General features: G+C 48.5%; 1 protein-coding gene across 1 annotated transcript; it reads left to right on the forward strand.

Moving 5' to 3' along the window:
- Positions 1-1,278: 1,278 nt before the first annotated feature.
- ATP8B3 (ATPase phospholipid transporting 8B3) lies at positions 1,279-21,385 on the forward strand. Its single transcript, XM_085313119.1, has 28 exons — positions 1,279-1,318; positions 2,131-2,202; positions 2,951-3,042; positions 3,625-3,738; positions 4,453-4,551; positions 5,011-5,072; positions 5,780-5,852; positions 5,953-6,023; positions 6,660-6,742; positions 7,471-7,629; positions 8,196-8,284; positions 9,493-9,686; positions 10,402-10,610; positions 12,212-12,246; positions 12,912-13,068; positions 13,534-13,722; positions 14,185-14,297; positions 14,697-14,861; positions 15,206-15,317; positions 15,636-15,711; positions 16,232-16,373; positions 17,269-17,536; positions 17,822-18,045; positions 18,347-18,430; positions 18,762-19,001; positions 19,604-19,742; positions 20,158-20,288; positions 20,973-21,385. The coding sequence occupies exons 1-28, from the start codon at positions 1,303-1,305 to the stop codon at positions 21,207-21,209; spliced, it is 3,645 nt and encodes a 1,214-aa protein (XP_085169245.1). The 5' UTR covers positions 1,279-1,302; the 3' UTR covers positions 21,210-21,385.
- The last annotated feature ends 2,678 nt before the right edge of the window (positions 21,386-24,063 follow it).

Consider the following 24,063-nt stretch of genomic DNA (forward strand, 5'->3'; position numbering starts at 1 on the left):
CCTGAGTCCACAAGTGTAATTTCTGATTCAAATACAATTACAAATGCAGACTCCTTGGTGGTAACGAAGGACTACACTGTGGACAGAAGTGTTCTTTAGTGAGCTCAGAGACACAGACAAAACTAGGTGTACTGCTGACGTTAATGTTCAGGCTTTCTTTGAATTTGAATGGCTGTTCGTGACCTGGAGCTATTCTGAAGTAGTTCTGAGTGAGGACATGTACTGGAGTTAAGGTTTCTTTTCTGGGTAACCATGCTTTCTTTAATTATATCCAGGCCAGCTTGATTCTTCTGATTTGAGTTTATCGTTGGTCTGGACTTGATGGTCACAGAAGGATGGGAGACAGCACTTCAGAGACGTGACTGTTCCCAAGTCAAGCAGTTTGGGATGAGATTGACAGCTCTGGCCTGAGTGGTGGCATCCRTGAGCGTCTCAGGGCAGCGTTGTCTGTCGTGGCAAGCTGATATCAAACAGAGTTGCGTTACATCACAGGGAGTGATAGAGAGAGAAGTAGACGCTTCAGTGGAAGAATGGAAAAAGGAAGCGATCAAAGGAATGAGATAAAAAATAATGGCAGGGACAGACTTCTGTGTGAGATTATTTAATAATAAGGTAATTAATGCTTTACACCTCAGTGACTCCTTTCATGTAAGGATCACAAAGCGCTTCACAAACATTAATTAATCTTCCCTAACATCCCTGCAGGGAAGGTCACTGAGCTACTGAGTGTAAGGGAAATCTTGTCATTGACAAAGGTGTTTGCTCTCTCGGCATGACAGATGCTTGGGTGTGATGGCAGGAAGGGGAGAATTCCTCCTCCTTGTTGATGACTTCAAATGATTTCCTGTGACTTCCTGAGAGAGAAAAATATCTTTGAGTTGTCATGGGTGTCTGGAGCTGGCATGAGGTGGGCCCGAAAGATAGTCCATGTCAAAGCCGTTGTGCAAATGGCTCACACTGCCTCACCCTTCAGGTTAGACTGCCCCCSAGCATCCTTGAGGATCCTGGGAAGGTAGGGCCTTGTCCAGATAACCCCAAGCACCAATGCTCGTGCAAGATTTGAGTAAACTTAAGGTGTCCATGAACAGTAAATGTGCAACTGACCATTAGAAAAAACACCAGAGTGAAGTGAGAGGTTTTCAAGCTCTTGGTCTCTTCAGATCGGAAGTGACCAAGAAGTCACTTTCTGGAAGTTACACTTTGCTCAAATGCAGGCTGGGCACTTGAAAGAAATGCTGTGAAGTCTCACTGAAGACCAGCAGAGCTGTGAACAGAGGGTCAAGACTGTCTCCTAGGAGCTGCATGTATGGAAGCTGGGGTGAGTGGTCTGATACGGTCATGCCTCTACCACTGAAGCAGAGGTTTCCATACAGCTGCATGGATCAGGAGCCATTTTACAGTTCCAGAGTAGTCAGGAGATGGGGAAAGCCCCATTCACTCGCCTGCCAGATCTGTCYGCTGTATCCTGCAGATCTCTGGTTKAGAGGCAATTTTTCCCRAGCTCCAGCAGGCGGTGCAATGTTGATCTCTATTCAGAACCGAGAGCTGCAGCTGGTCCTGAGAAAGGCGATGTAAAGGACCTCAGGCTTCAAATGGAGAAATTCACAATTAYGGCTTGGATTTTCTCCTATCAGAAATCAACGCCCTTCAGTTGGACTGGTGATATAACAAGATAGGAAAGAGTTTGGCCCTTTTTTGCATAAAAAAAGTGTAAGAGGAAAGGCAATAAGAGAAGCTAACAGTATGAGTGGRATGGGGCCAGTCAGTATGTACAGGGTGGTGTATAGAGGAAAGATCTTTGCAATGCAAAAGCAAGATTGTGGTTCATCACAAGGCGAAACTTTTATTTCCGAGACATACAAAACAGTCATTTCTAAGGTAATAGATGTTTAGCTTGACATTACCGCTTCTGTGACATTTAAATGTTTACTGAGGACTGCATGTCAATGAGGAGAGTACAGTTTTACATCTCTGGGGTAATAAAAAGATGTAAGTTTGTGCTCAGAAGAAAAGTGTCCCTTCTGCCTGAGGTCCTGCCCTGGACTGATGAAGCTGCACTGTTAGCATCCTGGTAGGACCACATTGTCATTGCTCAGCACTGCAAATAACTTTACTTCTCTTTCTTCCTAGATCCTGATAGCAGTGCCAGCATGGCTGACCAGGAATCAGCCTCAAGCTACCTGAATGCGAAGAAGCCATCAGGTCAGTGTGCAGTGGGTGTTGCTGTTGTTTTTTTCTTTTTTTCTTTTTTCTTTTTTCTTTTTTTAGACACTTAGTTTATGGGAAAAGTGAAGGTGGGATGGGGATGTGAGATGGACAAGAAGTGAATTCAGGCTGAAATAATTTGGAAGGATGGGATATCAGTTTTTTTTTTTTTCTTTTTTTAGACACTTAGTTTATGGGAAAAGTGAAGGTGGGATGGGGATGTGAGATGGACAAGAAGTGAATTCAGGCTGAAATAATTTGGAAGGATGGGATATCAGTTGGGGAACATGACAAGGAGGTTCCTTGCTCAGCCATATCTGCACTGCAATAGCAAAAATGAAATCAGGAGCGGAACAACCAGCCTTAAATAATAACAAAGGCTTTGTCTGGGGGAGTTGTTCACCAGGCCTGATTATGCCATTAGACCAAGCCTTAGCCTGAGGGAAATCATAGGGAACAGTCCTACAACTCTGGAAACTTCTAGCTTCCTATCTGTTTTGTCCTCTCAGTAACTCAGCTGTCCCCAAAGACCCTGCTTTGTCCTACTTGTACCAGCCTTGGTGCTGGCTGGTCTCGAGGAGTACATGCTATGTGGAAAATGCATCACACCAGCAGTGGATCACCAAAAGCCTGGTAGCACCATCACTCATCTGGTCCCTGTGTTCCTGGAGGCCAGAGGAACATGGCAAGGTCCTGTCTGGTGAGAGCTGGGAGGTGACCACTTGCCGCTTGCTTGCTTTTCTAGCATTCACCTGGGAGGTGAGGGCAAATGACCGAAACTACCACTTGCAGTTCAAGAAGAAATTTGCCTTCTGTCTGACCAAGAAGAAGTATGCGGTGAGTGTGTGCCGTTTCTTTACCTGCCCACCTAGCCCCTGATATTCTGATTTGGTTTTAGGGAGTGACATGACAGAGACTCCATAGACTGATCTGCAGCAGGATGGAGAGTGACATAAATAATCCAGTATGAGGAAGAAAGGTCGTTTCCCATTTTGTGAGCCAGATGCTCTCTGGAGCTCTGAAACACAGAATAGAACTGAGCAAAGAATGCTCTTTAGTCTTATGGTCAAATCAAAAGAAAGGTTTCAGAAAAAAAAAAGTTTTGATTGAACAAAACCTGATTTTTTTTTCATTTTCTCAGCTAAATAACAAGCATCTTGCTGGGGATCAGTTAAAAATGAAACAAAATATTTTGTTTCTGAACTTCTAAAACATTTCTAAGTCGTATAGCCCTTTGCTCTTACAAATCTTTATCTTACTGTTTTGGTAAAACTTTAAAAGAAAAAATCTCTCTTATGGCATGAGAAGTTGAAAAAGCATCTTTTAAAAATACTAGCATGTTTCAGCATTTTCAAAACACAGCCTTGATTTTACRTGGCTGAACTCTCACTCTGGGTTTGACCTGTATTTCTTGTATAGGACAATGCCATTAAAACAGCCAAGTACAATGTCCTGACCTTCCTGCCACTAAACCTCTATGAGCAGCTGCACCGAATGGCCAATGTCTACTTCCTCTTTGTCATCTTCTTACAGGTGAGATTGACACCAAGGTCACATGTGCGAGAGATGCTTCCTTCCAGTAATGGAAGCTTGTCTGGTGTTCAGAGTAGGGGACTGTCAGACAGGACACTTGGCTTCCCTTTCCATCTTCTAGAGAACCATTGTGGGATCCTTCACAGGTTACTTTTTTGGCTTTCTATCTGTTTTTTYACAGCCCCAAAACTTGGGGCAATATTCACTGGGCCATCTGGTTCATCACAAGAAACAACTCTTTCATATGAAGATCAAAAAATAGCCTCTGTGCCTCACAAGAAGATCAGCTGCAGAGGTTGAGACAAACCCTTAGTCTTTCAGGCATTTGTGCTAGGACTTTGAAGAGCAACTGAGGAGGTTAGGAGCACTGTTCCCAGGGRAAGCCAGTAGACCATAGACCTGTTGAAGCATGGAGATGAACTAGACACTGAAGGAATGCCATTAAACAGGTACAAAGTTTTGTGGATGCTCTGAGGGKTTTGCACAGCAGTAGTAACCTCACRTTTAAAAACAGATGGAAATTTAATTAAGCAGTTCTGTGTAGACAAAACGACTGATTTGTCTTAGTTGGGTCCAGCCAGCCTAGGGCACTGGCCTGGAAGGAGAGTTTGGAGTGAGGGAAGTTGTGTCTCAACATGGGATGAAAGTTGTGTCTGGTCCCTTGCCCATCACAATGATTTTAAAATTCCCTTGCTGTCTCATTTCCTTTTCCAGACCTTTCCTGAAATCTCCACCCTGCCCTGGTACACTCTGTTGTTCCCCCTGAGCTGCCTTCTCACCATCCGGGGTTTACGAGATCTTATTGATGACATTGTGAGTATAAGCTGGWGTTAAAGGTTGTGAGTGATGGATATAGATCCTAGGGGGAAGGTCAATGCGTGGGGTAGCTTGTTACAGAGCCTCTGACTGAACTGAAAAGCTGGGAGATGTTGACGTTCATTGTACTTGAGGTACCATCAACTCTATTATGTCCAAAACACTTTGTATTTTCCTTTTGAATGAATGTGACCAGTCTGCCTTGGGGACTGGAGTCCCATCTTGCTGTCATCTTTAGTATCCTGACCAATGGATGTACTCCAAATTTCGTGCCCAGAAATACTTTGGGAGAATTCTAGCTCTTTTCGTCAGAATGCATCTTCAGGTTGCTTCAAAAAGCAGATCTTTCCCTGGGGCTGAGAACTCTGTAGAGATTATGGCATTAACAGAACAAGGAAGTCTGGCATGGTCCATCCATTTCTTTTGATACCTTTTTTCCCCCTCTCCTCTCTACAGGGCCGTCACCAAAGTGACAGGAAGATCAACAGCAGGCCGTGTGAAATCCTGTCTGGGAAGAGGTGAGAGGATTTGGGAAGCTGTATTYGTGTTTTTCTGACTTGCTGTGAAGAAGTGTGAAATGGTATATGTTGTCTGAAGTGATGAGCATCCTTGAGCATAGTAGTTGTGAGGAGGGTTTGATGTGACTATCCCTGACTCTGCGAACTCATATCTCCTCCCAAAATCCATTGCAGGCCCCACTGTTTCCCTTCCAGGGATGATGATCTCCCATTCTCAGGCAACAGGTCTAAGAATCTCTGACTCCTTTTGATATGCTGGGAGGAGAGTTTTCTGGGTATAGCAGTACTTCTAGGAATCTTCCTCTATCCCACAGAGCAATATTCCTGTTAACCCTTGACCTAGATGAAGACTGATTCAGGAAAGGACTAACACTTCCCACCTGGGGCCAGGTGACTGGTGGCTGAAAGTCACTGCCAGCATACTTGATATTCTACAGTAGCTGGTATATGGGTGTTATGATCTATGGATCCTGTGCCATTTCTAGCACTCAACTGTGTATCAGTCATCTGGACAGCAGACCACACTGATAGCAGAGAAACCAAAAGTCTGGAGGCCCCATTCAGGCAGGAAGCTAGGAAGAGGCAGGTTGGTCCAGAGGACAGATACAGTATTAGCTCTGCCAGGGCCCGTGTTCCTACTGTTCTGTGAGGATAAGACATGGTCTGTAGGGCTGCAACATTCGTATTGGCCCCTAATTCTTCTCTAGGTTCCGCTGGCAGAAGTGGCATGACATCTGTGTTGGAGACATTGTCCGTCTGCGCAAGGAAAACTTTGTCCCAGTGAGTCAGGCTGCAGTGCTGGGTGCATGCTGGGGATGGCCAGGAAAAGTCTTGGCAGGAAGAGACTCAATGAGGTGCTCTCTCTCCCTTACTTTTCAAGGCTGACATGCTCTTACTGTGCAGCTCGGAGCCCAGCAGCCTGTGCTATGTGGAGACTGCAGATATTGATGGGTGAGGAGCAGAGATGTGATTATTGTGATGGGGAGAGGAGTGGAGACATCCTAGCCAAYGGCTGAAGCCTCTGATCTTGGGGACCCACCAAGTATTGGGGCTGGTTTTCAGGCATGCTGGCAAACCTCCAAGTCCAGTGGAAACCATGGGATCTGGGGGTCAGCAACTCTGAAAGCCAAACCTACAGACATTCCAGAAATGGGATTTGAGTCCCTAGTTTTGAGAACATGAGACAAAAGACAATTGAGGCACTTGTTTTGGGTCTGCCCATAGCTGGGGAAAATCCCCAGCCTTTCCCAGAGCATCTGTGTGACTTCAGGCCAATCTCTTCATCTCATAAGTCCCTGTCAGCTGAAAGAATGATAACAGTGGCACACTCTTCCTGCCTTCATCTGTAGGATTTATTTAATTATAAGGTCTCAGGGCCAGAGCTTGCTTTCTGTGCAAATGCTCAATGCCTGACATGATGGGCCCCTATCTTGCTTTCCATTGCCAAACTTTATTGTCACTCACTTAATCACCTGATAATCAGTGGCAGTCTCCATCCCATGGGTCTGATAGCAGAATTAACATTTCTTGTCACCTTGTGGTGGTGTTTTAGTTGTTATTCTCCCTCTTCCCCATTCTTGTTTACAGGGAAACGAACCTGAAGTTCAGACAGGCCCTTCTGGTCACCCACCGGGAGCTGGCTACCGAGGAGAGTGTGGCTGCATTTGATGGTGAGTCTCCTGGATGAGCAAGGATGGATCCTTCTCCCCTGGGATCAGGTTGGTTCAGCCCTGGCATGGGAAGTCTCTGCATTGCTGCTGACCTTGCTCTGTCCCCTCATACGCCAAGTGCTCTTGCTCCAACACGAGGTTGCACTTGTTCCTGCCTGCAAGGCTGGGAGGGTGGTTCATGCTGAAGTACTTGGAGGCCCTTCCTCAGCTGTGTGTCTCTCTGGTGGATCCCTCAGACACCTTCCCCCTGCCTTGGCTCCCACCTTTCCTGACAGGATCTAGCACTTAGTCTAGCAAACCAGCACTTAACCTAGCACTCTTGGGTTTTTAGGTCTTTGGTCTCATCTTGGGAGCTCCCAGACTTGAAATTAGGTTTTGAATTTTCCCCCTTTGTCTGGTCATCCATAGGACATGAAAGATGGTGCTGACTCTCCCCTGTTGGGGGCTCTAGGGGAGAAAGGGAGACGTTTGTTGCGTGTCCAGTGTTATAGCCCAATGTGGTTCCTGGACTGAGCACTGTCCCACCACTCCAGGTTGGCACACAATCTCAGCCTGGCCTTGCTTTGAGTCATCCTAGTCACAGCTACCTCTGGAGATGCTCTGATGAAATCTGAATTTCCCCTGAGAAGCCCTTGTCAGCTCTCTCTGGAGAGGGCAGATGTGGGAAAGAGGAAGAACATCATGGCTCTCCAAAAGCCAAARCCTGAATTCTGTCCTCTCTGTCCAAGGGAAAGTGATCTGTGAGGAACCCAACAGCCGGATGCACAGCTTCACTGGCACACTGGAGTGGAAGGGTGAGACATACTCGCTGGACAGTGAAAGGATCTTGTTGAGAGGCTGCAAGATACGCAACACTGATGTTTGCTATGGCTTAGTTATCTATGCAGGTAAGTGCCCAGGCTCTGCTCTGCCTTTGGCCCAAGATGAAGTAAGGCAGGAAACATCCAGATCCCCAGGAATTTTAAATCACCCAAGCAATACCAACACTATCAGGTCTGATTATCAGCTGATATAAAGTGAGGAGGACCTGCCACTGTAACCAAACCTCCCCAAAATCTCTAGCAGTTTTTGCTAGTGTTAGGCTCACTGGTAGGAAGACAAGCTGGCTAAAACAAACACCTACTTATTCTAGGTTATGTTTCGCCTGAATCAGATCTTGGCTCCATTTCACCTTGTGGTACCTTCAYAGATGGGCTACTGGAACTGAGAGCTTGGTGATAAGTAGCTGTGCATAGAGGGGAGGGRTAAGATCTTAAGCTGGTATAGGCAGCACTTCTGAGTGTGCAGCCACAGGTTGATTAGCCACTGGAACCACTGGTCAAGGGATGTGGTGCTCTGAAGTCTTTAGAGGTGAGGAGATGTAGCTGTAGAGAAAACAGCATCACGTAGCTGCAAGTCAGTCTTGTGGGGGCTGCAAGCTTGCGTTTTTGTTTCTAAAATGTTTCTTGTCCAGGAATTGATTCCAAAATTATGAGGAATTGTGGAAAGATCAAGCAGAAGAAAACCAAGTTGGACCACATGATGGACCGGCTGGTGATCATAGTGAGTGTGTTGCAAACACATCCCAACCAAGTCCACCAGCCTTCTGGGACAGCTCGTGTATTCTCTTACAAAATGCTGTTTCTCTGGGGTTTTTTTAAAACCAAGATATTTTGAACAAAATATTTCAGGCTCAATGTGTTGTGGGTGATTACCAAAGAACTGGTATTTGCTGGGTCTGGAGCAGTCTATTCTGTGGTTGTGCTCCTTAAATCGAGGAGCCCTGCACCTTATCAGCTCTGAATAGCAGCTGTATAGCAGCCTGTTTGGCAAGTCTGTCTCAAAACCAGGGACTTGGAGTATTCAGGATCCCAAACCCCAAGACAGACTGTTTTGCGGCAGTATAACGTACCTGACTTCGGAGCTGGGAGACTGGCTGAGGGATAGTTGGCTGTCTGAGGCGTAGGGGCTTAAAGTGGCTGCCATACTCTGCTCCATGGTCAAGAGCCTGCAGACAATGAGACCTTTGCTTTTAGGTGGAAACTGATACCCAGATCCACAGAAGAGAGGCTGGAAATCTTTAGCCGGAGGCAGAGAATGAGGCTGGGGCTTTGGTTCCAAGTAGTGTTGACTGAGCAGTTAGCATTTTCAGTATTGATACAAAACCCCATCATTCACTGTCTTCCCCACAGCCTCCTTTCCTGTCTGTTCTGCTCCAGCTCCTTGATGAGCTAAAGGAGGAATGTAACTGCCAAAAGAGTTCCTGATGTCTTTAAAGTGAAAATCTCCCTTCTGGCCCACTTGCGTCCTTCATAACTGCAGGTCCTAGGATGTGGTCTGGGCTGAGAATTGTCGTTCAGCACAGAATAGAGGGAGGATATGGGAAGAAGGAGCCTTTCATCTGCTTGAAGCAAAGTTCCTAGTGGCTGAGTGTCATCACTTCTCAAATGGACCACTGGCACTATGTTTGCTCATAACTTCAACAGGAAGGCTGTAGGGATGCCAGGAAGATGGTGCCTGAGGCAATTAGCAAGGCTGAGAAAGTTTGGTTTCATTGTGTATGCTCTGTGGATGTGCAAAGCTGTGATCCTTCATCTCAGCACAGGATAAGCTCCAACTTTTGTAGCTGTCTTGAACTGGCTTCAGATCCAGGGACCACAGTTTTATAGTTAAAAGAGAAAAACAACATGTAAGGGGCAATGATTGGTCCTAGGAAAGAATTTGGTGGATTCTGTGTGATGTGACTTTCTCATCCTGGCTTYCCCTCTCAGATCTTCCTGGTGCTGTTGGTCATATCACTGTGCCTTGCCATTGCCTCTGGATTCTGGGCCAGGAGGTTTCAGGAGAAGCATAGCTACCTCTCCACTCTCTACGAGCACACAACTCCTGCCAAACAGGCCTTCTTCAACTTCTGGGGCTTTGCAATTCTCCTGAGCATCATCATACCCATGTCCATGTATATAACGTAAGAACAATAGAGCTTGCAAATGCACAGAAACTAGTATCATCATCCCTGGCCTTGGCCATCATTTGAAGTCTTGGAGTTTGCAGCCACAAAATGGGGCTGCACAAAAGATCCAGCTGTGACCCTGGGCAAATCATTTCTATCTGTTTCCGTGACTGTAGGAGTATGAGGATGGATGTGGTGTGGTGTGTGCTTCTTACAAACATTAATAAGGCGCTCCAAGATCTTCTCAGAAAAAAAAAAGCAGAAAAGAGATGTAAGGATAATTGCTGATGTTGGGAATCATAGGCAGATTGGGAATGACACATTGATGAAGTAGTATTTCCCCACAGAGCAGCAGCAGAGAGGGGAAGAAAAGGATGCGCCTATTGCTAGCATGCAGTTAATAGTCACAATTTGTGCTCATAGTCACTGTTTTAAAACTTCTAGTGCCTTCACTGTATCTCTAAATCTATGAAGTTTTTCATCAAGGGCCAGATTTCCAGAGGAGCTGAGATGCCAGGGGCCCAAAAGGCTCCCAATCTGGTGTGATGAGCTTTTTGGAAACCTGACCATGAACAATCAAAACTCTTTTACTTCTTCCAAGCCCAGAGCACTAGATTCACAATGGGGAATTCTTGGCCCTTTCTTCCCATGTCAGATCCCCAAGTCCGCTGGGATGTGTGCAATGCAATCTCTTTCCTTAATGTAAGCTTTCTTCCATCTGACTCTCTAGGTTTGAATTCATCTACCTGGTGAAYAGCTTTTTTATCAACTGGGATTTGGAAATGTATTATGCTATCAAGGACATACCAGCAAAAGCCAGAAGTACCAGCCTCAATGATCAGCTTGGCCAGATAGAATACATCTTCTCAGACAAGACTGGCACCTTGACGCAAAATATCATGAGCTTCAAGAAATGCTGCATCAATGGAACAATCTAYGGTAACTTTTGGTGGAAACAAGTTTATGGAGACTTAAGAGTGAGGTGGACCTTGCATTCAGGGCATGGGGCTGAGTACAGGGCACTTGGATTCTTCCCACTTTTGGCTTGCTAGGAAACTGGGAGCATGTAGGTTATCTAGGTGACAGACATCTGATGCTTAGGCAGAAGATGCTGTAAGAGTTCAACTTGTTCCTAACTCCTGTGTTGTCAGGCTGTCGATGCATAAACAGGGGCCTGTCCTCCTGAAGTCAAACTGATTTCATGCTCTTAGTGTGCAGATTCCTCCTGCCCCCATGGCACATCATTTTCTGGGTTTGTGGTGAATCTCCACTTTGGTTTCCGAGCCTGTGCATCTTGAGGATTTTTTGTTTCTTGCAAAAGTTTGGAAAATTTCAACTGAAACAGAAATGCTCTCTACTGTTGAAAAGACCTTTACTTCATTTCTCTCTGCTCACAAGTTGGATGCAGAGCAGCAGGGCTGAGAGGGGAGGAAAGAGAGAGTATACCTGCTTCCTTCTGGCCACCTGCAGCTCTTCTGAGATGTGCCAGAAACCATCAAACTGCCTCCTTTCGCTAGGCTACAGCCTCTCATCTTAAAGGTGGACTATGGAGGAGGCAAAGAAATTACATGGTGCCCTTTATTGTTTCTTCTTTGTGGTGAAGGCAAGTAATGCTCTTTTTATTGTTGTTGTTATATTTCTGCTTATTTTTTTCCCCTCAGAAACCAGAAAATTGCCAAGTCTTTCTTCCTTTTTACTGTTATGCTTGGTGGTGTTGGCTGGCTTTTGAGATCTGTTTCAGTGCCTAATTAGTGAACTTTAGAGAGCAGGCAGGGCCAGAGGTTTAGCATGGAGCTCCTTTCTTCTGACATATTTATCAGGCACTTGAGTCAAATGGATGATGATAAAAGCAAACAGGAGCAAAAGAAAATCTAGAAAAGTTTTAAGGAAGACTAAAACCAATTTCTTCCTCTCTGATCTGTCATGGTGCATCTCTGTGTTAGCAACATTGTCATAATCCTGCCAATCTTCAGCCAGCTTTAGAGTATCCCTAAGAAAGCAGATGAAAGCCAGATCTGAATTCTTAACATTAAAGACATGTAGAAAGTAAGAATGATTCTTGAGCCAATAACACACGTTTACTTGTCCTTCACAAAGAAACAAATAAATGGCTAAAACCTATTGATCTTCCCTTTCCAAGGACGCCTTGAGTGTCCTTGGTTGTGTCCTGACAGCCCTTGGACCGTTCTATCTGTCCATCTGTGAGGCAGAGCCTCAGCAGRGACCAAGACCCCCTCAAAACTCTGAGACAGAAGGGAGAAATGGGAGCATGTAGCTAACCCTGAGACTGTTCTATTTAATTAAAGCCAAMTTTTGAAAAAGTGAATAGTGATTTGAAGGAGCCAGGTCAAACCCAGACATCCTAATGGTGCCAGGCTCACAATGAACGAACAATGAGCAGAAGTTGAAAATATGTCCCTTTTCACAAGTCTCGTGTTGGCCAGCAAAAGAAGCAGATTCTTCTAGAAAATCTGGTCAAAGCTCCGCTAGTTATGTTCCCTGTCAGCTCTGTATTAATTGAATTATTTTTATTTTGACAGGTACGAGCACAGGCCATGAGAACAAACAGCCGTCGGTGCGTAATTTCCCTCACTGYCCCATGTAACACAGAGTCAAATGCTGATCCTCACTAGAGGAGAAACCATAAAAGCTCTTGATTCTGATGGGAGCAGGATCAACCTTTTGTTTTGTAGCACATCTGTCTTACAATTTGTGTACCATCTTGTGAGAAATAAGCACATGATTCCTTGAGGTGGAGAGTAGGGTGGCTCCCAACTGCTGGRTATCTGGTTAAGTACAAGGGAAGCAAGGTTATGAAATACTGCAGTTCTGATTTTTCCAGCCTTTTTATGCTCGCCCCCTTGGCACAGGCAATGGAGAGCAAGGCTTATGGACTGTGATTCTGATCCCCTCAAGCTGATGTGAATCAAGAGCAAATCCACTGGCATTAGACCACAGGGAAAGGAGAGAGGGAGCTGGCACACACCCAGGACTGCACAGATTTCACTAGAGGCCTGGTGAAGTGAATCAGCCAAATATGTGCACTGTCACCTGTGATTTCTCACCCCAGAGTTTTGACTCTGGTTTGCCTTGGCTAAGCTCTAAAGCTATCATAGCACAGGGTCAACACATGATCTGATTGCTCTACTGAAGCTTAATGAAATTGCTGCTGTAGAGTTTTACTGGCAGGCCYCATGTCTGGTTTCTTGGGTGCCAGCAGCCTGTCTGCACCTTTTGCAGGGATCAGGGTTGACCTGGAGCCACTGTGCGGACAAGAAGTTGGAGTTTCATGACCCTCTGCTGCTGGAAGCCATCCAGCAGGACACCAGCCCTGTGCTGAGGGAGTTCCTGAGGCTGCTGGCCCTCTGCCACACAGTCATAGTGGAGGAGAGCGACAGTGAGTGGGCTCTGGTGTCAGCTGCGTGTTCCCCCACCTGTGCTCTGAGCAGGGTGAAGCTCCCCAGGCAGCTCTGGGCATTGAGGCTGTGATGGCTTTTCCACTTGCCAGCAAAGCTCTGGTGTAGGGAGAGCAGACTGCATGAGAGCCCAATGATGCATGCGCCAGTGTCCTAGCAATAGTCTCTGGCGTTGATGTGCACATTTGGATTTGTTTTAAAACCAATTAGTTGGGGAGCACAGAGGTGATAATTCCTCTCTCAGCACTTACTCTGATCAGGGTGATGAGAAGGAAAAATGAGAAAATTGGGACTGAGCTCCGTAGCCTACTGGTTTGGACTTTAGGGTCCTCACAGGCAGTGTTTGTGCTGGACAAGCATGGAGAATCTTAGAGGCATAAGAGGAGCTTGGCTGCAGTGGGAATCTCCTTTCCTATCTCATCCTGCTCTCTGCTTTTTTTCTGCAGACCAGCTCATTTATCAGGCAGCCTCACCCGATGAAGAAGCACTGGTGTTGGCAGCCAGGAACTTGGGGTACATCTTTCTGGCCCGAACACAAGACACTATCACCATCAGTGAGTTGGGGGTGAAGAGGACATACAAAGTGCTGGCCATGCTGGACTTCAGCAGTGATCGCAAGAGGATGTCAGTCCTGGGTGAGCAGGATGGGATGTCCTAGGAACTCCTTCCAGGATGCAGAGGGTCCCTTATCTTCTCAACCGTACAAGGGATGGCACTGGAATGCGTGCAATTAATTGCTGCTGGCACAGGGAGTTAGATTGTCCTGGTCATCTTCATGGTTCTGCTTGCCATGATACTTTGGTAAAGGCAGTCAAGAAGGATGTAAAACAGGGGCTCACTATGTAAGGAACTGACATCCGTGAGGCCTGACCCATCCTCATGATGATTTGTGTAGATCAGAGGTGACCTGTGGGATCTCCTATAACCAGCCCCCTAGCCAGTCCCTGCTGTAGAAGAGTATCAGGTATCCTCTGTGGTGTCTCCCACAGCACAGATGTGTTGGCCTGCCTCCCTGAGCTCCCAGGCTTCTGCTGCTGGGTTGGCTACAAGTGGGAGGCAGATGTCTGGGTGCCTAAATGTTGTCCTTCCCCTCCCAGTGCGAGACCCTGAGGGAACAATCCGGCTGTATACCAAGGGGGCTGACACAGTGATCCTGGAGCGAYTGCACCGGCGGGGAGCCAACGAGACCCTCACTGAAATGGCACTGGATGTGAGTCTTATACCAGCCCGGGTTGGAAAGGGCTGGTCTCCTTCCTACTGGCTTTGGGTTGGATGGGTTGCAACCACTGCTGCTTTTTCCCCCTCTGGCTTCAGGATTTGTCTTTCTCCCTTCTGCTCTAGGAGCTTTGTCTGCATGTGGGATGAGGTTAAGAGGGTATCAAATMTACTTTATACTCTGCATGGACTGTTTGCATCACAGAGCTGATAGTGGGGATGCTGTAAGGTGCAGGGACAGCCATAGCCTGGAGGAGATGCCCAAATCCTGCAGGGTCTCTGGTTCTGCCTCTGGGAGTGTTGTGGCTGCCTGGCACAACAGCTCTGTCCAGCATAAGAGGTTTTTTGGCCAAAGGAAGGGACACCTGATGGAGCAGCTGTCTCACCTCTCCAGCGCTTTGCGGCGGAGACCTTGAGGACTTTATGTCTGGCCAGCAAGGTTGTGAGTGAAGCTGAGTATAGCAAGTGGAGCAGGAGGTACCATGAGGCCAGTGTCCTGCTTCAGGATCGTGCACGGGAGCTTGACAAGCTGTATGAGGAGATGGAGCAGAACTTGCAGGTGAGATGATGCCGGGGAATTAGGAGGAACTGTCTTTGTAGGTCCCTGGAGGGCGGGAGCACTGGATTCAGTTCCCCAGGGCGAGAGGGAAAAGTATCTGACACGACATGCATCCACAGAAGGAGAGGATGGGCTGAGATCACCCATAGGGATGATTTTGTGACATTCCGGTAGACACTGAGCTAGAGATCTGTCAGGTTATGCCCTKCAGGGAGACACCCATGGGAAAGGACTGGAGTCTGCAGGGACACAAGATCCTCGTGTGGATGCAGGGGCAAATCCAAGTTCTGTCTTGCCGCTGCCTTCCTGCCCCACATCGTGACACTGACTCACCCTCCTTGCAGCTGCTTGGGGCCACGGCCATTGAAGACAAGTTGCAAGATGGAGTCCCTGAGACCATCCAGCTGCTGAAACTGGGCAACATTAAAGTGTGGGTGCTGACAGGAGATAAACAAGGTCAGTGGAGACAGCCTCAGGTGCAACCAACACATTCTGGATTTTCTCTAATAGGGGCCAGAGAAGAGATAAGACCCTGGGAGAGAGGGGACACCAAAGAGGTTCTGCTGGTACCTTTCATGTATGCTAATAGCACATCCTACAGATCACGTCACCAATGGGGAAACTGAGGCAGGGAAGCCATTTGCATGATGGCATAGAACAAAAGCTAAAGCAAAACCCTTGGCTCCTGCAGTCTACCCTAGGACTGTTCTCCCTGGCTCAGGGCAGGACTGGGGGGCTGCTGGAGCATTGGCCTCTGACACCTGCATGTTGCAGAGACCGCAATGAATATTGGCTACGCATGCAAGCTGCTCACAGACGACATGGAGATCCTGGAGGAGAAGGAGATAAGGTGAGAAATTGTCACCTGATGATTCAGAACAATCTCCCATTAGGCGGGGAAGGAGGTTTCTCCTATTGAAAGAGACACCTGAGGGCATATAAGTCTGTTCAGTGTGGGTGGAGAGCCGAACTCTGCTGAAGATGCTTCTCCTTCTGTGTCCCAGCCTGGATTTCCATCTCCTGCGTCATCTTCTGTTGCTCTTCCCAGCCTCCTCTCTCTCTGTTGGCCACTACAGTTCTCTTTTCCTTGGTAGGACCTGGCCAGAAAGTGCTTAACCCAGCTCTCCAGCCTCTTAGCCACATGAGACTTCTCTTTCAGGCTTGCCTGCGTGGAGACTGATTTCTGTTATCTGTGAACTCTTGTGGTCTTCCATCTCTCCTTCCTGTTCCCACCACTGGGTGCTGGTCCCAAGTCCCTGGACCTGGGTTTGAGGTGGCAGAGGCCATCAGTAGGTCCCAGTCAAAGTCACACAGCATGTCCAGTGTCCCAARCATGCTGGCTTGACTCTGACTGTCTTTTCGCCGCACAGCGAAATCCTTGAGGCCTACTGGGTGAGCAACAACAATGTGAGTGACAATGGGGAAGCCTTGTGCTCCAGCCACCTCTTCCAGCAGTGCCCAGAGRCCTCACACCATAAGAAGAGAGCTCTCATAATCAATGGAGACTTCCTGGTAAGGCAACATTTCGCTGCTTCCCTCTCTGCTCCATGCYCACACTGGCAGATCACTGTTTGTCTCGGAGATGGACGTGCCCTGGTGCTATCAAACACAGTACTTCCTGGGTGGTGGGAAAAGATTGCACCAGTTTGATTACTGGTATTCTACAACCAACTCCAGCATCATTCTTAAATGTAGCCACCTCTGGGATGGGCCATGGCAGTTGTGTCTCATGGTATGGTGCCCTTAGTCAGCATGTAAGGGAGGAAGTGAAAGGGCATTATTTCCTTCTGAGGCAGTATGTGGAAGCAGAAAGTAGTTATCTGACACCTTTAATAGAGAATTACCAAGAATGGCTGGGGGTGGCACCAACATTCAAAGGAGCTGATACCCTTTTTGCCCCAGGGGGTGAAAAAAGCCAGCTGGTTGGCAGTTYGGGCTGAGGAGCAAGCAGTGCAGGGAAGGACAAACTCGCACCAATCACTTGGTGCTGGGGGTATTAACTGCGCCAATACAGGCGCGCAGGTAGTTGTTGAATAAATCCATGTGCTCTTCTGGTGACACTGGGACAGTCTGGGGACATGRGTCTCATGGGTAGAGTGCCACAGTCATGATGCCTGCTGTCTGATGAACTCAGAGCAGACTGGAGTCACTTTTTTATAGTACCTATGAGATTTAAGAGCATCATTGAGGAGTCACGGCCCTTGTGCTACAAAATCCCTGAAGGTCTTTGGAAAATACAGACTCTAAATGTTGCAACTCTCCCTCCTTGYCCAAGATTGCAGCACAAGTGCTTGAGAGCTAAGAACAGCCCCATCCCTTTTTGCTAGACAGGGGCATGCAAGCAGCCCCTCTCTTCTTTGGCTAGCTGTGGGATGAATCACTAACCAGAGGTGTGCTCTCTCCTAAGGACAAAATCCTCCACTCAGGAGAAGTGCTGAAGAAAGGGACAGAGCGGCTTGGGCAGTGGCSGGCTTGCTTTAAGGCCACAGCTTCGCAGGAGCAGGGCAACCTGGTGGAGAAGGCATTTGTGGACTTGGCCACAAACTGCCAGGCCGTGATCTGCTGCAGGGTGACCCCCAAGCAGAAATCAGTCATCGTGCAACTGGTGAAGAAGCACAAGAACGCCATCACGCTAGCCATTGGGGATGGTGCCAATGATGTAAACATGATCAAAAGTGAGGCTTGCATCAGGAGGATGGTGGGAGTGTGGGTTTCAGCCAACCCTTTCTTCTAATGGGAATACTGTGCTACTAGGACACCCAACCATGCCTTCTTTGCCTGGCTTTTTACTCCCCATGCCACGCCCCATTGCTTTTTCCTTTGCCCATCACTCCTGAATTCACCCTATGCCCATCAGTTTTGGGGTAGAGCCTTTCTGGTAGCAGCAGGGATGACAAACACTGCAGTGGACTCTCTGAAATCCTCCCCAGCTGCATTTCATGTCCTGCCTTTGTCCACAGCTGCTGATATTGGGGTTGGCATCAGCGGGCTGGAGGGCATGCAGGCTGTGCAGTGCAGTGACTATGCCCTGGCACAGTTCTGCTACCTCCAGCGCCTCCTGCTTGTCCATGGCCGCTGGGCCTATCTCCGTATCTGCAAGTTCCTCCGCTACTTCTTCTACAAAACCTTTGCCGGTCTCATGGCCCAGATCTGGTTTGCTTTCCACAGYGGATTCACAGCTCAGGTAAGGGCTGCTGCTGTCATGCTGAGACAGTGTGAATAGGGGACCTCTTCACAGGGGACCCCATGCAGGTCTCAGTGTGGCATTGGTGGCACCATGTGGACATGTGTCCATGCCATCACCCTGGTCTCCTTTCTCCCCCCCCAGCATTGGGCCACCTGATTTTTTTGGGGCTGCTTGGCTGAGACTTGGCAGGTTATTTGCATTTGTCCTAGCTGGTTACCTCTATGGCTGTTGAGAAGAGAACCTTAGGGAGCCTTGGGGGTGTTGTTGTAGGCACTGACAGCTTTCCTTTCCCTTTTAGCCTTTGTACGAAGGCTGGTTCCTTGCACTCTATAACGTGTTCTACACCGCCTATCCTGTGCTTTCCGTGGGCCTTCTGGAACAGGTACTGTTTCATCTGGCTGCATCCGAGCCCTGTGGCCTGGAAGCTGTATACTCAATGTGTGTACGTTGCACCCTGTCCCCATCTGTGTGGCACTTTGCGCACTGCTGAGACGTGATAGTATGTGTTTGATGGGCATTTGGAGCTCAGCACCACTTAGCATTCCCAGGGGCTGGAACTGGTACTGTGCTGCATTGGTTCCTCATAGCACCGCAGAGCAAGCAGATGGAGGTCAGATTCACCTCAGCACTCACAGAAGGTGCATCAGATGAGGTGGCCCAGTGTCCTTAGTGTAGATGGKAAGGCTGATGCTTAGTGTCTTCCCTCCCTACAGGATGTAAGTGCCAAGAAGAGTCTGGAGTTCCCCGAACTTTATGTGATTGGGCAGCGAGACGAGCTCTTCAACTACCGCATTTTTGGCGTGACCCTCCTGCATGGTGTCAGCACCTCACTYGCCAGCTTCTACATTGCACTCTGGGCTTTTGAGGACCGAGTTGGCAATAATGTTGTCGGAGACTATGAGTCCTTCGCCATCACTGTTGCCACATCAGCTTTTCTGTCAGTCATCATGGAGGTAAGCACAGGTCTGCCRTACCCCACACTGGTCCAGGAGACAGGCCCACGATGTCTGAGTYGGGCAGACGGCAGAGCCAAGGTGACACTGGAGATTGCAAGGAAGGACAATGGATTAAAGGCTGTGCTGGGTCAAAAAGCACACAGCTTGTAGGACAGAGATGGACCCCAGACACATAGTGTTGTACAGCTGGGCACCTGGGGAACAGAAACTTCAGCCCTAGTATCCATCCCATGCTCGCTCTCTCCTCCTTGCAAGATGCAGCTTATCATGCCCAGCCTCTGGCTCTCAGGATGGTGGAGTTGTAGGAAAAGTGCAAGAGATTGGGAGCAGAGGGTGTAAGAACATGGACTCTCTCTGCACTGCGGTGAGTGCTGTGCCAGTCTTCCATCTCTCAGCCAGAGCTTGGTGCAGATGTTCACGGACCACATCCGAGCTCAGCCCTGGGCACTCTGATCTGATTCACAGCCAGCGATGTTGYTGGGCAATGATCTCTACTGGGGGGTGTGAACTTAGGGCTCCCTTGAAAAATGGGTGGCCAGGTGGAACTGAGTTCCCTCAGTCTTGACAGGGCTCTGTGCACTCTGCTGTTGCCTGCACAGATCATCATGGACACAAAGTTCTGGACCATGCTGTCCTTCCTGATGGTCACAGCCAGTGTACTGTTCTTCTGTGTCTTCTCCTTCCTGACCCAAAGCATCAATGCCTTCAAAATAGCCCCTGTCATCTTCCGCTTTCCAGGTAAGATGCTCCAGGGATCTCTGCAGTCCTTTTCCTCCTTGAAAAAAAGGGATCCTAGGCTGTGTTCAGTGCTAGCAGAACTGTTTCCCACTCTGTAGATCAGAGTGTAGATCAGGCCCACTCTTGGGCCTCAGCCAGATCCCTCTCTTGGCCCAGCCCAGCCTGCCTGATCATCCTGTCCCTTGCACTAGTCCTCAGCTGCTGTATGATACTGGGGGCTCTGCTGGGGGACAGATATGCAACTTCTTGATCTTGCTGGCTTAATCTTGATCTTGACTCCAGCTTAGGTGCCATCTCCTATTTAGACTCCTCAACACCTTTGTGGGTCTGGGCCTGTATTCYCACAGTTGTTCTTATTCTCTCTGCTGGGCACTTTTCCTGCTTCAGTATCACTTGATGACTTTTGTWTTGACAGATGCCAGTAAGAATGCCCTGACCGACCCATATGTTCTGCTCACCATCCTGCTGTCCTTGGTGGTGAACACTATCCCCTCGCTCACCGTCCGCTTGTACCGCACTGTCGTGGGCAAAACCACCATTCAGCAGGTGAGGACTGCTGGGGCTCCTGAAGGGAAGGATCTACCTTCCTCCCAGGAACGTAGTGCTGGGATTGCATTGTCTGCATCAGTGTCCAGGGACAGCTAGGAGGTTTGSTCGTAATGGGAAAGGTGAGATTGCCCAGGCAAGCCTGAACATAGCAATAGGCCTTGTTACCTCTCTTTGCTGGCACAGCTCTGCTGGTCCCTGCTCCGGCCCCAGGGGTTGGAGTCCTGCTYCAGGATCTGCTTTCGGCTGCAGGAAGGAATTAGCCTCCAAGGCTCACTGGACCTGGAGGTTAGGAGGTAGTGGGGTCTGGTGCAGGTATCTCTACCACGGCGAGGTGCTGGTACTGTTTATCCCCCCTATATGTCGCTGCAGTCATCTGGGAGTTTTTTTTTTTTTTTTCCCTGTGGCTGCAGATGTTCTCATCAGTGAAGAAATAAAGCCCCTGATTTTATCAAACATATATAAAGAGGTCCCAGATGAGATCAGGATTGAGAGTCCCAATCTCCAAGACCACCAAGAAGGTTCCCACGTTATAGATCACATCCCAGGTGTTCGGGCCGTGGTAGAGCTGGGAGCCAAACTGTRGTACAGGCTATCCCTGCTCTCCCTCCATGCTATCCTCCCTTAAGGCAGGGTCTTGCCTCAGAGATGGCTGCAGCCCTGATGTCCTCCATCTCCTTGCAGAAGATCCGCTTGAAGACCAAGCGGGAGCCGGAGCCCTCAGTGGAATTGCGAGCTCACATCCGCCATGGCTCTTTCCACCGCCGCTCCAGCTATGCCTTCTCCCACCAGGAGGGTTATGCAGGTCTCATCACCCGGGGGGACAGCCTGCGTGTGAAAGGMACCCGCAGCACCGTCTTGAATCTCCTTTGCCAAGAACCAAACCCTGCTTCATCATCCCTCCACGTGCCCTCTGCATAGCAGGCCTGACTGGGTCCCCAACGACCCCTGCTTTGGGCAGGGGAGTTGCTGTCCTTGGGCACCAGCGAAGCACAGAACTGGCTGGACACCTCCTACAGGCATTTTTATTTCACCTTATTGGACTTTTTTTGGACTACTGGAGAAATGCCCCGTCAGCCGTCTCCTTGCGAGAGCAACACCTCTGCCTAACAGCGCAGCATTATGGTCATGTAAGTGGCCCCTGTGGCTGAAGAGGGGCTGGCCCAGTCTGGAGGACTGGTGCTCCCAGGCACTGAGCCATGGGGCATGTCCTAGCAGCTGTGCCTGCTCAGAATGGCTCCATCTCTTGTGTGTGGTGCACAGACCCTGTTGACTTTGCAGGAACCGTAGAGCCGCAGAAAATCGCTCCTCCTGGCCAGGGCATCTCAGGGCCTTTAACAGCACAGCAAGGATGGTTTCTTCCTTGCCACTGGTTGCTCCCATTCTCTGTCCAGGATGTCAGTCTGGAGCAGATTAATTAAGTGGCTGATATATATATATACACACATATATATATGTATGTGTGTATATATATATATTTTTTCCTATGTGGTCACATGGAGCACAGGTCAGATCTGTCTACCTTCTCAGCATGCCAGGCTAGCTCCATCGCCTGCTTCCTCCACGCATCTTCCTTCATCAGTATTTCTGATTCTGCTCTTCGTTTCTTTCTGCTGATGAAGGGCAGACTTCCTCCTCAGCAAGTTTGCTGGCGATACCAAACTGGGAGCAGTGGCTGGTACACCAGAAGGCTGTGCTGCCATTCAGAGAGACCTAGACAGGCTGGAGAGCTGGGTGGAGAGGAACCTCATGAAATTTGAAAAAGCAAGTGCAGGGTCTTGCATCTAGGGAGGAATAACCCCATGCACCAGTACAGACTGGGGGCTGACCTGCTGGAAAGCAGCTCTGCGGAGAAGGTCCTGGGGCTCCTGCTGGACAACACATTGACTATGAGGCAGCAATGTGCCCTTGTGGCCAAGAAGGCCAATGGTCTCCGGGGGTGCATTAGGAAGACTGTTGCCAGCAGGTCRAGGGAGGTGATCCTGCCCCTCTGCTCAGCCCTGGTGAGGCCACATCTGGAGTGCTGTGTTCAATTTTGGGCTCCCCAGTGCAAGAGAGACATCTCTGCCAGATTGCACTTTAGCAGCGTTATTTTAAAATATTCCCTCTTTACTGGAGTGGATTCCTGAGTGTATCAAATGTTTCTCTGTCCTCTCCCAGAGAGTTTCCTGAGAACCAGTGCAYTGTCCTGTTGGGCTTTTTTTAAAAAAAAATAAAAAAAATAAAAAACTTGGTAGTTTGTGTGTGTAATACTTTACAAATCTGTCCTTAGCTCCTCTGAGCCTCTCCTGTAAGTCTGGGCTATGTGGGATGAGCAACCCCAACTAGCTTCCAATGAAGAAAGGTGAGGGGAAAAAARGGGGCTGCAGGTGTCCCCACGTCGCTGTTCCCTTAGGACGCACAGTTAGTTCTTTGTTGCCTGACGCTGCTTGTGTCACAGCAAAATGCATGGTAGAAAGAGGTATTCAGGTAAAAAGAAAATCAGCCAGCTGGGTCTGAGCGTCCTCACAGCAACCAAGACTCGATGTGACCATTTAATAAGTGCTTTAGGCTCCCCTGCACTGGATTTGTGAGAATTGATGTTTTCTTTGAGCCCTTTCCAGAAGTCTGCTGGACAGTGCCAAGAAAGTGATAAATGTACCTGAGGCTCCCTGTGTCCTGGGGGAAAGCTCTCGCCCATGCAGATACAAGGTAAAAAATAGAGGAGAGAAACCTTTCCCATCCAGCTGGGACAATCCCCAAATCGGCATCCTGYGGCTCTCGGGCCAGGTAAAGAGATAAAGACATAGCCCTGCCCAAGCAGRGGGAGTAGCTGAGATGATAGATAAAATTTGGCTCAGTTTGGGTTCTGCAGGTCTGAACCCACCGTTCCTCGTTCAAATCACCCATCCTCCTCCCCAGGCAGGTYGTGGGACAGCAGAGTGGAGTCGGGAGGGAACTGTCCCCTGTGTTTCACTGCCCAAGGGCAATGAAAATTGCAAAAAGCTCACCAGACAGGCAGAAAAATACGGCTGTGTGCAAATTATGGAAAGCAAGCACGATTTCAGACCCCCGCTTGTCTCTGCAGCTGGAATATTTTCTAAGCAAGGGAAATTTGCAGATGATAGGCATCTCTCTATATATCTCTGTGTGTGTGTGATATGCAAATACAGTACTCCCATAGTATATAGGGCATACATAACATATGCCTGTATAATATACATACTTACAGGTTGATGTGGGCCAGCATAAGTTAAGTTGCAGTCCCAGCTCTTTAAAGCAAGACTGATGTTTTCCACAGGGGAAAGAAGAGTCAGTAGGACCAAACCGGGGCTGTTTTCCCACGCAGGACTGCAGCGTGTTCCCACAGGTATTTCATAGTACAGATACACCGAAATGCTCCAGAAAGTCCTCCCCGACCCGCCCTGCCCCGCTGGCCTCCGTCCTGCACCCGCGGACACGGGTGCAGCCTCAGCGCGCGCCAGCGTGACGAGAGACCCCCACCGAGCTGGGCCAGCGCGTGGGACACACACTCCAGGGTGAATGACTAGAAAATAATTTATTGAAGAAACAGAAAGCTGCAGTAACTTACAACACAGTCATGACCAGTAGAGGATGAACAAGTAGTGTTCTTTTTTTCTTCTTTTAAAACCTGTTGGCAGGCTGGAGTTAAGTTTCCCGGTAACTTCCCCTGCGTGAGTCATTGCAAAGAACAAGGACCAAACTCCAGAGCACACAGCACAGTTTGGATAAAGTGCCTGACACATAAAGACTTTTTTTTTYYTTTTTTTTTYCT

This window comes from Rhea americana, unplaced genomic scaffold, assembly GCF_003343005.1.
Source record: "Rhea americana isolate MKP2758 unplaced genomic scaffold, rheAme1 scaffold_378, whole genome shotgun sequence".
NCBI lineage: Eukaryota > Metazoa > Chordata > Aves > Rheiformes > Rheidae > Rhea > Rhea americana.